Source organism: Crocodylus siamensis, chromosome 9 (assembly GCF_052110815.1).
Source record: "Crocodylus siamensis isolate JL-2025a chromosome 9, ASM5211081v1, whole genome shotgun sequence".
In the NCBI taxonomy this organism is placed as follows: domain Eukaryota; kingdom Metazoa; phylum Chordata; order Crocodylia; family Crocodylidae; genus Crocodylus; species Crocodylus siamensis.
This window is the reverse complement of record NC_143403.1, coordinates 361,925-377,809: the sequence shown is the minus strand read 5'-3', so window position 1 is coordinate 377,809 and position 15,885 is coordinate 361,925. Positions and strand designations below refer to the sequence as shown.

Genomic DNA, 15,885 nt, shown 5'->3' with positions numbered 1-15,885 from the left:
TGCAGTCAGTCGGAAACATCTGACTTGCTGATGCAATGCATGGGAAAGCCGCGTGGGATGGCGGCATGTTGGCTTGCTTTGTGGAAACTGCAAAATGTCTGAGCAGCCCCAGCTCTGCCTTCTTGGGCACACATGCACGATGCAACACAGTCGGCAGAGGCATCGTCATAGCGTTTTTTCCATGGGATCTTGTCCCCATCAGTGCACAGGTGGGTCTTGCTCTGGGGTTGTGTAGTGAGGCAGGTGGCTCTCTGCAGGGCCCTGGCCTTGACATTGGAAGTCATGGAGGGGACAAGCCATGATGCCAGGGGTGGGGGTGTTGAGTGCTGCCCCAGTCCAGGTTCACAGAGATCCATCCTGAATCAGCTATTGTAGACTGGAGTGATAGAGTGGGCCTGCCTGGGGCTGAAGGCCTTCCCTGCAGGGATCAGCGTCACCTAGGTCACTGGGCAAGTCTCTTGTCACAGGCCTTCCACAGGTGGCCACTGCTCACATGTTCCCCTCTTCCCAGTGTGCAGCTGGCAGCACCTGGGGCCGTGTCTGCAGGAGTGCTCAGCCCTCGCAGGTGCGGCTGGAGCATGTTTCTGTTTAGGACCCATGAAAAGCCTGGCCCTAGACAGCACTGGTCAGGCCCCTGAACATAGCAGTGCTTTCTGCACCTTGATCTCTCTCTCTTCCTTGTTGCCCACTGTAAAACAGGGGCAATGCCCCCGTTCCTTGCAATGGGGCACTTGGGTACCGCACTGACAAATGCCAGAGGCCTCCCGTGAGTAAGTGAACTGCTGTGCTCAGTGCAGGATTTGAGGGTTGCGCAGTAAAAGAGACCTGGGGCCACACACTGCCTGGCACAAATAAAAAGGAATATTGACTGGCTTATGCATCCTGTGTGCTGAATGAGCCAGGAGTCCCCTGGGGACAGTGTGTTGTATAATTAAAAACCGGACCCCAGCACATACCGGTGATGGATCTGCTTGCAGTCACAGTAGCTGCACGCTTCTTGAGCCTTTCCTAGTTCCTGAGCCTGGCTCTAACCTGAGCACTCTCTCAGCACCGTCCTGTTGTATGCAGCACTTTTTAGAAATGAAGGAATCGCATCTGTTTCCATGAGTGTTTCCTGCTCACTCCCGCTAATGAAAATTGCGCCGGCAATTCCTTGAAAGCCTTTCTCAATAGTTAATGTTAATCGAGACACCAGAGCATTCTCTCAGCTATTAATCTGCAGATAATAGAAGGCCCATTTCTTAAGTACACACAGAAGAAGGAGGAGAAGAAATACTGGCGATGACACAAAATGAATTGTCTTCCTCTGTGCCCTTGTAACCTAGGGCATGTAGTGCGGGCTGGCAGCCATCACGTTACAGATTTAAAAGTGCTGGAATCTCTCAGTTCCAGAGCAGTTGCCTGATGGATTGGTGAGTAATGTACTTGAAGAGTGCATTACCCGGCCCCAGACTAATGGCGAGCTCTTGCCCATGGCTCTTGCTATAGATCATTCATTGTGCTATTCATAAGCTCTCTGCCAGTTTGTGTCTGGCACGTGTGCTGCACCTCTTGAATGCTGCTTGCTGATGTGATGAGCCCCAAGCGAGCGTCCCCCCAGTTTGCTGGCAGTGCGCGGTAAACAAAGAGAAAGCGGGGTCGGAGCAGCGGCAGTCTTCTCTCGCTCAGCAGTTTTGGAGGCAGTAGCGGAAGAAGTGTGAACAGACTCACAGCTCGGTCTGTTGGTATCCCCAGGACAGCAGTGTTGATACTGGCAGGGGAGCGAGCACGGTGCCTTCCCCTGAATTCCTGCAGAATGTGCACGAGTCTGCAGACCACGGGGTGCCCGGGCCAGGGCAGCAGCTAGGCTCCCTCTCTGCCAGAAATCAACTGGCCAGAGCCATGGTGGAGGCTGGTAGAGGTCCCGGGAGGTGGGAGCCAGCCTGTGCCTGTTCTGCGGCCCCAGGCAGCGTGTGTCTACCCAGACACGATGATGTGGGCCTGGCAGAGCTGTAGTAGCACGGAGGTGTCCAGGGTGGGACGTTGTGTGAAGGAGCTCCCTGGGTACTGGTCCCTTGAGTTTGTTCTTCTCTTCTTACAGCTTATGCAAGGCAGGCTTCCTGGAGGCTTTCGACCTGTCACCACTGAGGGCTGCAGGTGCCCCAAACGGCCCACTGCCATGCCATTTCCGAGTGCCGGGGGTGTTCGTTGGGTCCTCTGTGAGCACTGGCAAGGTCGGTGCTGCTGGCATGTCTGATGCGGCAGTGGGCCCAGCCGGTCTGAAGCCCCTTGCCTTCAGCTCTGTTGCCACCAATGTGAACAGCTTCCCTAGCGGTGCAAGGCTTGGACATCCAGCTTCCCTCACCTGGGCTCAGCTGTCCTGCCCCTAGCCTCTGTAGTCTTGCAGCAAATTGTTATAAACCTGAACTTTTAAATTCTTTTCTGTTCAGTCTCGGAGGATGGGGAAGTCTTTCCCTGAGTCAGTGACGTCCGAGTGGGGCGGCTGCTAAAACTACACTAGAGACCCAAAGTGGTAACAACCCTCTGAGGTACAAGATCTTTCCACACAGAGTAGGGTGCAGGACTAGACTTACTTCTTCCCAACTGACCGAGAAACATTTTAAGTTTTCCAGTTTATGCCTCTCATAGAAATGTTTTGCTTTTTGAGGTGGGAAGCCTTTTAGTGATACAATGTTTGGGGCTTTTAAATAGAATATAATTGCAGGGGAGTTATTTTATAATAGAATATAATTGTAGGGGAGATTTTTTCCAGCTGCAGCACATATTTTTGCTGCTGTTGTGGTAGTGCTGAGCAGAATGCGAGCCCTGGTTCTTTGTAGCATTTGCATTAATTGTACAGCCAAAAGTCTCAGGATCTGTTATACACAGAAAGCGGGTGGAGGAACACAGGTGAAGAGAGCGCTGCCAACAAGAAACATGCCGTGGAAGTGAAAATGAAAATTCCCAGCGAGTATTGTCAGGCGGTTTATCCACATGCTCTTTTGCAACACGCTTTTGGTAATAAAGAGTCATCAACCTGTTCTTTCTCCTGACCAACCTTTCTCTCAGCTTGCCTGTACAAAATCCTTCAGTAGCCAATGCTGAACTGAGAATATTCTTCTCTGCCTTCCCCATCTTCTTGCCTGAGTTTTCTTTCTTTAACAAGCACAACAGCATGCTGCTGTATCTTCAAAGAGGAAATTAATTCCGTCCGCAAAAGGGTCAAGTGCTAGAAAGTGCATAGCAATGCAGTTTGCATGGCAGGATACAGAAGATATGATGCTAATAAGATTCTAAGATGAGAACAGCAGACTGGCTCTGGGGATTCAGATGAAGGGTTCTGTAAATTTTAAAAGAAATGGTCTCCAAAAACTAATGATGTCTGCTTTCCAATTCATTAATAATGTGGAGCAGGGAGATGGGAGTGAGAAGCGGGCCATGCTTTGAAATATCGAAATGTAACGAGGAAGAAAACAGTGAGAGCTCATCTCATTGGGGTCATAAAGCTGGGAGAAGGAGGCCGGCTGTGGGGAAGCATCGTGTCAGTGCCTAGGGGGAAGGGAATTGCGTTGTGGGGCGTGTATATTTATGGGCAGACTCTCTATGCTTGTGGGTATACAGTTCCTTGCTGAAGAAACATTGGCGTATCAATACAGCTTTTCTGCGCTGCTGTCGAACGTGATGGTGATGGTGATGTGCTGCGCAGAGCGTCTGATGGATTCTAAAAGCACGTCCGAATCATCTTAGCATATTTACAAATGGCTCTTTGCAAACCTTGCCCTTCACCTTTTTGCATTGTGTGCACGGAACTGAGTAACAAGAACCTGAACCTTGTTTGTAGTTAATAGTGGAAGAAAAACCCTCAGGCAAAGCCTAATGAACCAAGAGCAATTCTGAGCTCTCCTCTATAATATCTGCAGAGACTGTGCCTTTCCAAGGGCTGCCTGGACACATCGTGTGACCTTGCTGCTTTACATCATTAATATTTCCCATTACAGGGATGGTGTTTGCATGAAGCTGCTGTTGTGCAGATATTATGCCAGAGTCTCTCCCTCCTGCATGCAGACTTTGCAGCTAATAGGAACGGTCTCTGCTTGAACAGTTCCCAGAATGGGGAGGTGTATGGCAGGAGAGTTTCTCCACGACTCTTATTTTGACAAAGCGGTTGCATTTGCAGAGCGAGGTTCAGGTTTTCCTCCTCCCTTCTCGCTTTATCTGCGTGATAGTGTCTGCTCTCCCCGCCAAGCCTCCCACCAGTGGCGACGGGCGAGGGTCTGGGGGCGCTGGCTGTGCCTCAGAGCCGTGCCCTCGCTGCCGGTTCTTTCAAGCCAGCACGCAGCCCAAGCGCTGGGAGAGGGCTCAGCCGCCTACAACCCCTGCCAGAAGCAGCCTGGCACAAAGCAGGCCTTTGTGTGTCAGACACGAGGCCTGTGCCGCCACCACCACCGCTGCCCAGAGACTGACAGCCGTGGGGCTTGCAGCACAGCCGTGCTCTCAGGTGCAGCAAGGTGTGCCCCCCGTCACGCCAGCCCTGCTCAGGCTCTGATGCCTGACTCTGGCAGGACAACCCCATGACCCCAATGTAGCTCTGCCCGGCTCCTGACAGCGCTGCCGTGCTTGCAGCCTGTGGCCATGTGGCTAGCTTTCTGTTGCTGTGGTCACAGGGTCTCCACAGCATGCAAGCCTCAAGGTAATGAATCCTTCCTCTGGGAAACAGTCAGGCTTCCAAGCAGGGCGCAGCAGACTGTCAGCCAGGTGTGGCAGCTCCCCACCCCCTTCAGCATGGGGCACGGGGCAGGGCTTTCTGGGAGATGGTGCCAGCGGTCTAAGGAGACGCTGCATTGCATTTGGGTTCCCTGGTGAGAGCGGAAGCCCAGGCAGAGCTCAGACGCCCATGCCTGCATTGGGTATACATGCCATCTGCTTCCTTGCCCTGAGGTATGGGGAGATCCCAGTGCCCCAGAGCAAACCATGACCCCACTGGTATCAGCCCCCAAACACCACATCCAGCACCTGTTGTTTCCTGCCATCTGCTTCCCTCTTTCTAGGAAACATAATCAACCTTTTACAGGCTTCCCTGTAAACTGCCAGGGCAGCCCGCCCAGGAGTGCGTCAGATCCTCTCTTTGCACCGTCTCGCACCTGAGTCTGAAATCCTTCCTGAGAGAGGAGACGGGAGCTGTTTTCCCCAGGAAATCTCAAGATAGACGCGGTAACAATTTTCTTTGAGGTTCTTCAGTGGAGTTCCTGCTTGTTACCCAATTTTTCAGCTGGGTGATTGAGGCACGTGGTTATAGAACGATTTTGCCTGCGGTCACACGGCAAGTCAATGGAGCAGACAGGATCGTGGCTGCCTGGCTGTGCAGCAGAGGTGCAATTTGTGCGCGTCATGACCGTCTGGGCCATCTGGGAACATGACAAGCACAGCCCGAGCTGGGCTGCCTTCTTCCAGTGCTTGTGGCCAGGACAGCCTCTACTCTTCAGGGATGGGTTTAGTTTTCATTGCACCTCACCAGGGTCAGTCTGGGTTGTGCATGCAGAGTCTGTTTGCAGTGATGGGAGAGGGGACACGGTGTAATCTGCACAGGCTTCACAAGCAGCTGCATTGTTTCTGAGTGTTTCTGTCCTTACTGAATGGCCCTGAGGTGTCCTGCTCCCCTTGTTTTGCTAAAGAGAAGATTGGGTGGCTTGTCACCACCATGGGCCAGGACCACATCCAGTAAGCACCATCTCTGCCCCAGAGCACTTCTGATCTAAGATGACAGGACAGGTGGATGTGGAAAAGGAGTACAGGAAACAAGGAGATGGCGTCAGGCCAGACGGGCAGGATTCGATTTCAGTGTTGGAGGAGAGACGACAGATGCGGTAGGCATGGGCCACGGAGAGCCTTGAAAGATGAAGGAGGGAGGGGTGCACATGGTAACAGCACAGGCCTGGTAAACTGAACGTGACAGCAGCTTTCTGCACAGGTGTGAGCAGGCAAGGTGCAATCTGCACAGGCTGGAAGTAGGGGTAGCAAGGGAGTAGAGACCATCACTGAAGCTTGGCCCAAGTCCTATCATGTATCATAGAAAATGAGGGTTGGAAGGACCTTGGGGGGGGGTCACATCTAGTCCGACCCTGTGCTCAAAGCAGGACCAGCCCCAACTAGATCGTCCCAGCCAAGGCTTTGTCTGCCCAGGTCTTCAAAACCTCCAAGGATGGAGACTTCACCACCTCTCTGGGTAGCCTGTTCCAGTGCTTTACTATGCTCCTCATGAGAGAGTTTTTCCTAATATCTAACCTCAACTTCCCTTGCTGCAGCTTGTGCCCATTGCTCGTTGTCCTGTCATCTGCCCCCACAGAGAACAGTCCAGCTCCTTCCTCTTTGCAGCCCCCCTGCAGGGAGGTGAAGGCTGCTCTCCAATCCCCCTCAGTCTTCTCTTCTCTAAACTAAATACACATAGTTCACTCAGCCTCTCCTCACAAGTCCTGTGGCCCAGGCCCCCAAACATTTTTATTGCCCTCCGCTGGACTCTTTCCTATGTGACCACATCCTTTCTATAATGGGGGGTCCACAACTGGACACAGTTCAGTCTTAGCTGCGTCTCCAGTTGTTCAGGAAGAATTGGCAAGAACTGCAAGCTGCAGCTTTGCTTCTTGTCAGCTGTAAGGGAGCTGTTTCTGTGGCAGGCTCAGCTGTGCTCATGCATCCACTTCTCCCTTTCCTGCAAGCCCTGATGTTAGCACTTGCTTGGCGACATGTTCTGGGGTGTATGACGCTCTCATGCCAGAAGTGTGTGGCAGGGCAGGGTCTGGCTATGTTGGAGCTGTGGATGTTCTCCAAGGAATGGCATTGGCCGTGGCCACTGCTGGGGGCTGCCTGGTGCTGCACCAGCTCCCTCCCCCTGTGGCTAAGGGCATTTTCTGGTGAGGCAGTTCTCCCCTCCTTCTCCCTTGGCTGCCAGAGCCCAACTCACTGAAGTGCCAGACATGCTGCAAAGCTAGGGTTTGGAGAGGGGAGACAGGAGCAGAGATGGGATGATTTATCCTGCTACCCTGTCTAGCTGGCAGCGAGCAGTCTGTACTGACTAGGGTGCACTCATCTCATGGGGAACTGTTGCAGAAGCTGCTAGTGGTGGGCAACGGGAATCTGAGAGTTTCATGCTTGGCGTTTTAGGGTCATGGAGCTAACGCATTTGCTAATGCATTTGCTGGGGAGCTCTATGTGAGCATCAGCACTGCTGATTTGTGACTCAGTGTCTTTAATATCCTGGAGTAACCCCTGTGGAGTTGAATGGGGCAGGCCACACCTGGCAGCTGCCTGCTTCAGGTTGTCTGTAAACTCCACAGATGATTTTGCAGCAGCTTATTCTTGATGTGCCCTTGCCAAGTTTTCTGAGAGTTGTGGGGCTAGCGGCATCGTTCTGACAAAGCTTAGATCCTGGGGGACAGCTCTGGTCATCAGACTGCAGCACGTAAGGCCCCTGCTGTGGATAAAGCTGCACTCTGCACTTGCCTGCCAGCCCCTCCTGCTCCAGGGCATCACACCTCAGCTTTCTCTCTCAAAGGTTCTAGAGAAAGAAGCCAAGATCCAGGAGCTGCAGCAGATCATCACGGGCCTTCACCAGGAAATTTCCCTGAAGGACTTGGAGGCAGCAAGCAAAATACAAGCGAAGCACCTGTTCGAGACCAAGATCCAGTCCCTCCAGCAGATGGTAAGTGCCCTCCGCGGCTCGTGTGAGCTGTAATGCGGCCCCTCACACGCTCCCTCTGTTCCACGGCTGTTGCTGTCACTGCTTCTGCTGAGCTTCTGTCCCCGCTCCATGGAGCCGGGCATGGAAGTGGAATACCAGGAGTTGCAGGGACTGCAGCTTACCCCTTCCTTCTCTGCGGCCAGCAGCTACATGTCCAGAAGTGCCCCCTTCCCTGGCATGCTTGCCAGTGGTCTGTGCCAGCTGGGTCTGTTGGCTGTGTGGCTTGTCCCTGGCAGGCACTGTGAGCAGCAGGAGGCTGGCATGCAACTGCTCGTATCTGAGGTGCCCATGGCAGAGAATCTCTTCAGGAGGGCGACTCTGGTTGACATTGTCAATGGTGACTGCGTTACCTGACACGTGTCACTCGGACTTGGCTGGGCCTCTGTTCCCTGGCAGTGAGGATGTCTGCCTGCCTGGCAGGGTGCAGCACATGGCTAAGTAATGCTGATGGAAGGCCATGGTCGGTGATGTGGGGAGCAGGGACTTGCAGTTCCAGCTTTCCAGCTTGAGGCTTGGCCCCCACAAGCCAGGCTGCTGCTAGGGCCTGCCGAATGCGCCAGGCATGGTTCATGTGGCATGCCATCCTCATCACTCCGCCAGAGCATGCAGCATCCTTGCAGAGGCTGAGCCATTCAGAGGTGGCACAGTCAGTCCCTCCCTGTGCACTCAGGTGCAAATCCCTGGCTCCATATAGGGCCTGCCTGGGCAGCCATCCTAAGCAGGGCCCCTGGTCCCATGCTGCTGGGTGCCAGACTCTCACAGACAGGTGTTCTTCTGAGAAAGTGTGTAGGGCCCTGTCTGGCAGCTGCCTCCCCTATGCACGCCAGGCAGATGGCAGAGGAGCCATGTGCATGCCTCGTCTCTGATAGAAACCTTCCTGCAGCCCAGGGGGCTGGTCACTGCCAGTGAGGCCAGAGGGTTCAGGCCCTATCCTCAGATTTTGGTGTCTCCCTGCTGGAGAGGGGATGTCTGCACCTTGGGGTGGCATTAACCTTCTCATGACCCAGTGCATGCAGTCTGCCCGGTATGTGGTGTAGGTCGGGGAAATGCCCTTTGATGTGAGTGCAATCATAGGGCCAGGTGATGGGGCAGGTGAGGGACAAACCCAGAGTCCAGCCTGCTTGCTGCATTTGTGTATTTGAGGGACACAGGAAGACGCTGTCCTGATCATGCATCCAGTGTCCCTGCATGGCACCACATGGGCAGCCAAGCATGGCTCCCCATGCTCCTGCCCCTCTGGGGCCTCTGGGCTCTCTGCAGTGCCCACTCACTCCTGGTGCCGGCCTGACCTGCACAGGTGAGCTGATGTCACAGCACAGGTGTCAGGCTTGCACAAGACGACAGGCACTCACTTAGCCAGCCTGATCCCCACCCTGGTGCTGAGGAGCTGAGCCACAGCTGCTGTCTAAAAGGCCTGAGCAGCCTGGAGGAGACAGGCAGCGGGCAGGCCTGCGCAGCCCAGGCTCTGTGACGACGCAGGAATTGGGGGCAGGCGAGTGGCAGGGCGGCTGCTGCAGGAATCTGCACAGCCACTCTCCTGCCTGCTAGCTCCTTTGCATCTGTCTCCAGCTGCTGCCTTTCCCCTCCCCTCCCCTTGTTATTCTCCCTTTGACCACTTTTCAGTGCACGCAGGTCAAGAACTTGCCCTGTGGAAAGAGAGAGGCTTGGGTAGAAATTAGGAGGTTTAATCAAAGGTCCAGCAGAAACTGCTCCAGCAGAACGAGCTGCCATTCAAAGGTCCTTGCCTCTGTCTCCCCACGGCCAAAGCCATGCACAAGGCCTGGGGCAGGTGGGCAGAGGGTTGGAGGGGGCAGTCACACTGTGCTGCTTGCCCCAGTCCTACTCTCGGTAACAGTGTCGGAGAGCGGTGGTTCACAGCCCCCCTTCCATTCTCAGAAACTGCCACGTACTTTAGACCACACGCACATCCCGAGGCATCCCAAAGGGAGGGTCTGATGGGGGCAGGAGATGTGGGCAGAGGGGAGAACTGGGATGAGGCAGGTGGAGTTCAAAGGTTTCAATGGCCAGCGTGGCACGGCCCTTACCCCCCGCTGGTACGCAGTGTAGGACTTGGAGTCTGTCAGCTCCACAATGAGCTGGGAGGTGGTGGAGGGCAGGCTGTGCTCAGCCTTGTTCATGCCCTCCCCAGCAATGGGGGCTTGCTGCGTGCAGCTGTGTGCAGTCAGGGCCCTCCTCTCCTTTGCCAGGGTCTGCAGCCTCCTGCTGCCACCTCCCCAGGCCAGTGCCTACCCCATGTGGACACCCCGCAGGCTTGCTCAGGCCCCTCCATGCTACCTGGGCAGGTGGGGGCGGCGGGAGCAATCCATGGGGCTGCTTGTTCTGTTGTTTCCTTTGTGCCACAGACCCTGAGCGAGGCAGAGCCAGAGGCAGTGGGCGCGAGAGTCCTGTCTGAGGGGAGCCGGCGGGGGGAGAGCAGAATAGGCTGTGAGATCTATCGCTGGCAATTTAGATTCAGAGACATTTCATCTGCAGTTCCCTCAAGTGTTGAATTGAATGAAACCAGCACAGCAGCGCGCAGCTGGGGGAGGGGCTCTGAGCACTCCCAGCGAGCCACGGAGGGGCAGGCAGCTTGTACAACACATCACACCCTTGGGCTGAAATTTGGATCCATGCGGAGCCAGGGCGAGCTGCTGGCAAGGCCCACCCCATGCTGCAGGGAGGGTGGGCTCTCGTGATACGTGCTGCATGTCCCGCAGCTGCATCACTACCAGCCTTCACGTGCCGTCAGTCAGCTTTAGCTTGCCAGGCTGTGGAGAAAAGCTTGAAAAGATGACTTGGAAAAGCTCAGAACCTGGGAGGGAAATGGAGGCGCTCCAGTGTGCTTCATCCTATCGCACTCAGAGTCTTTGGGGCTGGCTTGCGATTTCCAGAGGCATTGGCAGGATACTGTGTACAGTCCCTAGACTGCCCTTGCTCCCACTGCTCTGGGGGCTGCATGCTTTGCCCCATATCTGTACCATATCTACCTTTGCCAGATGGAGCAGGGCCTGTCCTCATGGCATCTCAGTTCAGCTCGCTTGCTTGGGGGATGCAATGTGAGTCCCTGCAGGGAGGGTGTGCATGTGGGGACCAAAAAAGGGTGATAAAAAAAGGGCTGGGTTTGCCTTGTGTGGGGCATTCCCTGGGGAGCAGAGCCTTGTCCCCAGCCCTTCCTGCTGCTTAAACCAGAGGGGAAGGGGACAGAGGGCTGCCGCTGCACAGAGGTGGGTGTGAAGCCCATGCAGCACCTGCGGGATACTGAGCAGGAGGACACCCTGCTCTGAGTTTGGCCGCAGTGACATGGGGATTTCACTGCTCCCGTTTGGAAGAGGGCGAGGCACTGTAAGGGGCAGCCAGGCCGCAGCCCGGCGCTGTCCCCAGCACCATCAGTCTTGGCCAGCGGTTCTCCGCGTCTTCAGCCGAAGGGCCCCCTTGTTAGACTCGGCCCCCTCAGAAAATGCCAGCTTGGAGCTTTCGCTTTACTGACTACAAAACAATAATAGAGCAAGTCTTGTGTCATGGAGAGCTTGGGCCGTGGCAGGTCAGAAGGCTTTCAGCACTCGATTCCTGTTCAAAACCTGTGGGTTTATCTTTGTGAATCATGTTTGCACACCTGGCAGCCCACAACAGGGATCTAGGGGCAGCCCAGGTGCCGCAGCACTGTCTAGCACTGGCCTACTGCAGCAGTTTGAGTCACTGTAATGCGCTGGTACTGTCCCTGTTGGGGTCTTCCCCTGTTCAGGGCCCTTCTCACTGCCCCTTCCCAAAATCATCCACTGTGTGTGCGAGCGTGCCCAGGTGCACCCATGCACGGGGAAGCAGGAGCTGCTGCTTCAGCTACACCAAGCAATTAAACTCTGGCTGCTGAGGGATGAGCAGGAGGCCCTGATTCTCTTTTCCTTTGCAGTAATTGCCTCAGCAATCAGCTTTGATCACCCGAGAGCAGAGGAGACGAATGTTGCAGGTTGACATCAGTGGTTTTAATACATCCATTTACATACGCGGGCGCAGAGCAGTGCACAGCGTTCCAGAGCATCTCTGACCCAAACCATCGCTGCTCTATAGACACCTCATTTAATTTAATACCTTGCCACTGCTGCTGAAGCTACGGGACAGGGTGGGGGATGGATAATCAAGCCTCACTTGCTCCCTGCAAATGCCTGTAGCGATGACGTGAAAGTAATTGCTTTTGAAAAGCAAAGCAGAAATGGCACAATTGATTCCACTTAAATGAGAGGAGGGGTGGGGGACACTCGCCCAAAACGTGTCACCCTCTTTCCAGCTGCAAGCAAATGGCTGCCTGCATCTGCATGGGGAAGGGGAGCAGTGGTCCCAGCCTGGTAAGAGGGTGAGGAGCTTTCTGATCGCGGGGATGTCCGTAGCAGGGCAGAGTCCTTTGTCTGACTATGCCATGAGCCTCAGAGGTGCTGCAGCCCTGCCCTGTGGCTCCCTGTGTCTGTTTCTTTGGGCACAAACAGCTGCTGTGATGGCTCATTCCCCTGTTTTCAGGGGCGAGGTTGCTGCTCTGTTGTTGCAAGTACCAAGCAGGTGTGTGGCATCTCCTCCTGCCCTTCTGTCCTCCAGCAGGACAATGCTGAGCTGGCCCCAGCCTCTGGCAGCCCGTCTAACTAGGCAAGGTTCAGGCCAGGTCTTGGGCTGCTCCTAGCTGGGGGTCCCCTCTGGTCTCCTAGGTCTCCCCTCATGCGCTGGTCCCCTGGTTGCACCCTGCTCACCCTGAGGGGCAGTTGCCTCCCTCCTGTTTAGGCTGCAGTCTTGCCCCTGACCCAGCCTGGGGAGACACTTGGACACAACCCAATCAGCTGAGGGGGCAAGGGCCTGGGACATGGTGACTTGTGTCCACCTAGGCCCGGGACCTCCCCTGTGGGCAGATGCCAGGGTGGCATGTGCTGAATGGGAAGGTGCTTTGCACCCTTGTTCCCAGAGCACTGTGCCATGCTGCATCCTGCATGGTTCCATGACGCGGTGCCACGGCTATTCTGTCGTGCACCCAGGCAGCTGCGGGGCTGAGGACACGACTGGCCAGTTGCGTGTCCACTGTGCCAGTGCCCAGCTCTGAACATGCTGCTCCTGCGTTCTTGTTCCGTAGGACTGGACGGGCCGAGCAAGCCTGGCTGCCATCTCCAGACCCTTTGCCCGTCTTGTCAGTCCTCTCTGAGGCAGCCGCCCATGTTTGCTCCATCTTCTTAGGCAGTCTTGGGGTGGCTGCTTTGTGGTCTTGTGGTCCCCTGGACATCCTGCATCCTTGCAGCCAGGTGGCATGGCAGCACAGGCTGGGAGTGCTGTTCAGCGGTCTGTCCCTGGACTCAGGGGCAAGCAAACGGCTCCTCTCCTCTGCACAGCTGCAGGCTCTGGGCCTGCTTGGACTTGCCACCCTGTCAGGCTCAGCCCAGCCAGTGGCCTGGGGAAGGGCCTGCCCTGAGCTTGGCTGCTCAGGGCCCCTGCTGGAGCGGGGCAGCCAGCCCCAGGGTTGAGCTGCTGCTTCCCTCCTGGGCACGGGCAGGGGATCGCCCATGAAACCTTCTGATAATGAGGTTGGTCTCTGGGCAGGGAAGACTGGAAATCCCAACCTCCCAGGCAAGCGGTTTGCAGGATGTTCCCAGCAGTTACCTTGAACGTGCTGACCTGGGTGCCAGTCTCAGGGCTCCCAGTCAATAACAGCGTCATTGTGTCTCTCAAGTCTGTGGGTGCTCAAAGCACTTGCAGAGGCCATTTCCATCCCTGGCACTTGGCACAAGGGTGCCTGGGTCGCCATTGAGCTGCCCATGTGCCCGTGCTGCAGGCGGGCTCTGGATGTGGGCATGGCCCAAGTTGGGCATAGGCTGCTCCCGCAACCTAGAGCTGTTCCCTCGACCGCCAACATGCGCTGCACACGTGACAGGGCTTGGAAGGAGCCACATGTTGTGATCGCAACACAATCTCCAACACAGATTTAATTTAGATGTTAGTAATTTATGTTAATTATATGCAAATTAATAATTAATGTATTTATTGGATGTTGACAGCTGGGTGACAGTCTTCAGTAAATACGTTTTACTAATCAATTAGCTTTTAATTAATATTAGAGTTCTCACTGGATTCCATCAGCTGGTGGCAGAGCAGTAATCGCACATGCGTTGGCTCCCGTGTGCTGGCCAGCTGGCCAGGTGCCCATTGTGGGGTGTAGCCAGCTTCAGCCAAGCTCTCTGGCTGGCACAGGGGGTGCCGAGCCTGGTGGAGGTCAGGGGAAGGGTGAGCAGCCAGGCTGTCCCTGGCACAGGAGTGTGGGACAAGTACCCCTGGAGCCCAGAGGATGATGCTACCTGGAGAGGGGCAGTGTGGGTGTCAGGCAGATGGAGCCTGCTCCTCGTGGGCTCTCCGGGCAGACTGCCCGTGATGCCACGAAGTGCAAGGGGGCTGAAGGGCCAGGTGGAGGAGGTACAAGCTCGTCACCATGAGTCTGCACAGCACCAGCACGGTGGGCCCTTCCTGGCCCGTGAGGCCCTCAGGCAGGCAGCAGCACCATGCCCTCCTCAGGACCCTCCTCTGCCTCAAAATCCTTGCACCCAGGCCAGTCATAGCAAGTATATCCTTGGCATGGCCCACAGCTGTGCTAGCAGCAGTGCTGTGGCTTCCATGACGCATGGTATCAGCAAGTCCTAATGTTAGCAACGCTTCAGCTGCGGGGAAATGATGGAAGCCAGCCCCTGCCGAGGATCTGCACAGGGAGGGGTCTCTGGCCTTCCATTCTGCCCCTTGCAGCCAGCTGGCAGCCGCATGGCTTCCTGAATGGGCACTGGGCACATGGAGGTGACTTGGGGTTCATCAGTGCAGCAGCTGCAGGGGCCACGATGGGTGCCAGCCTTGGCGGCTTGCTGGTGTGTGCTGGGGGTGGGGAGCAGAGTCCTGGAGCACAGGAGGTGCCTGGGCCAAGGCTGGTGTGATGGTGGGGGCTAGCACCTTGCTAACACCCATGGTGGTCCTCTTCCGGGCGAGCAGCACCTTGGCACCGTGTTGTCCTGAGAGCCAGCTCTCCTGCTCCCAGGCCAGCAAGCTCCTCAAGGCAGAGGTAAAGGCCCTTGGCAGCCCCACCTGAGCCATGTGCCCCATCACAGCCACGTGACCTAGAAACGAACCTTGGCACAACAGCAGGTGTGGCCAGCAGCATCTGCTGCCTCCCTGTCCCAGTCTCCTGTCTCTCCAGGCCCTCATGGACCAAGCCGCCAGTGCTGTGGCCCTCTGCACATTCTTGCCTGGCCACAGCAAGGCAATGGTAGCTGTGAGACACTGGGTTAGTGCCAGGGACCTGCCCCACCTTTGGGGCTGCAACAGCACAGATAGCTGTGGCAGATCAATACTTTAGTCTTGCATGCTATTTGCTCAGTAGCTGACATTCACCATCCTTGCTTGCTCCCTCCCCATGTAAACTCTCTTCAGCTGGAATGTCGAGATGCAAAAACCCAGAGCCTCCAGAACCAGCTCTTGCTCCAGCAGGACAAAGGGGACAGCCTTGCAGCCGAGGTACGTGGCTCCCGTCAGTGTCCTCTCCGGACAGGTGGTACCAGCGGAGAATGCTGGGAGGGCTGCCCATGCACAGCAGTGTAGCCTGGTGCTGCAGCACAAGCCCGTGCCAGGAGGAAGCCAGCTGCTGTGTGGTGTTTAATCAAAAGAACCTGGTGTGTATTGCCCTGCCCGCGCTCTGCAAAGCCTCCCCGAGACGGAGCGCCGACGGCAGGTGCCCCAGACGGCACGTCTGCAGCCTCCCTGCCTGGGACGTGTCAGTGCTGCTGCTGGCGTGCCTGTCAGATCACACCTACCATATTGGCTTCCTGTCCCCAGAACATCAGGTTTTAGCAGTGGGCGGGGGTGTTTCTCCTCCTGACAATCCCCACCCCCAGCAGCATCGGGGCCTGTGCTAGTCGGGGTTTTGTTAAGCCGTTTAGTATTAATTGATTTTTTTTTCCATTTTTTCTTTCTTTCCCTGGGCGGGTCAATAGCTGGATGCTCAAGAGCAGAGGATCTATCAACTGCAGACCAAGCAGAGGGAGAGGCAGGCAGAACTGGAGCAGAAGCACAGCCAGATCCAGCAGCTCGAACAAGATGTGGAGGCCAGCCGCCAGCTACAGGATGAGTCTCAGAGGCAGGTAAGGGAAGGCTCTGCTTTGCTCCAGCTC

The 15,885-nt window shown here is 55.7% G+C and overlaps 1 protein-coding gene across 1 annotated transcript in view; it reads left to right on the top strand.

Moving 5' to 3' along the window:
- The window catches only part of LOC149856976 (uncharacterized), a 155,476-nt gene that overhangs the window by 102,403 nt on the left and 37,188 nt on the right, over positions 1–15,885 (top strand). Inside the window, exons 6-8 of the mRNA XM_090063586.1 lie at positions 7,529–7,675; positions 15,149–15,232; positions 15,709–15,855. Of these exons, the coding sequence (XP_089919712.1) occupies positions 7,529–7,675; positions 15,149–15,232; positions 15,709–15,855 (378 nt within the window). The remainder of the gene's footprint in view (positions 1–7,528; positions 7,676–15,148; positions 15,233–15,708; positions 15,856–15,885) is intronic.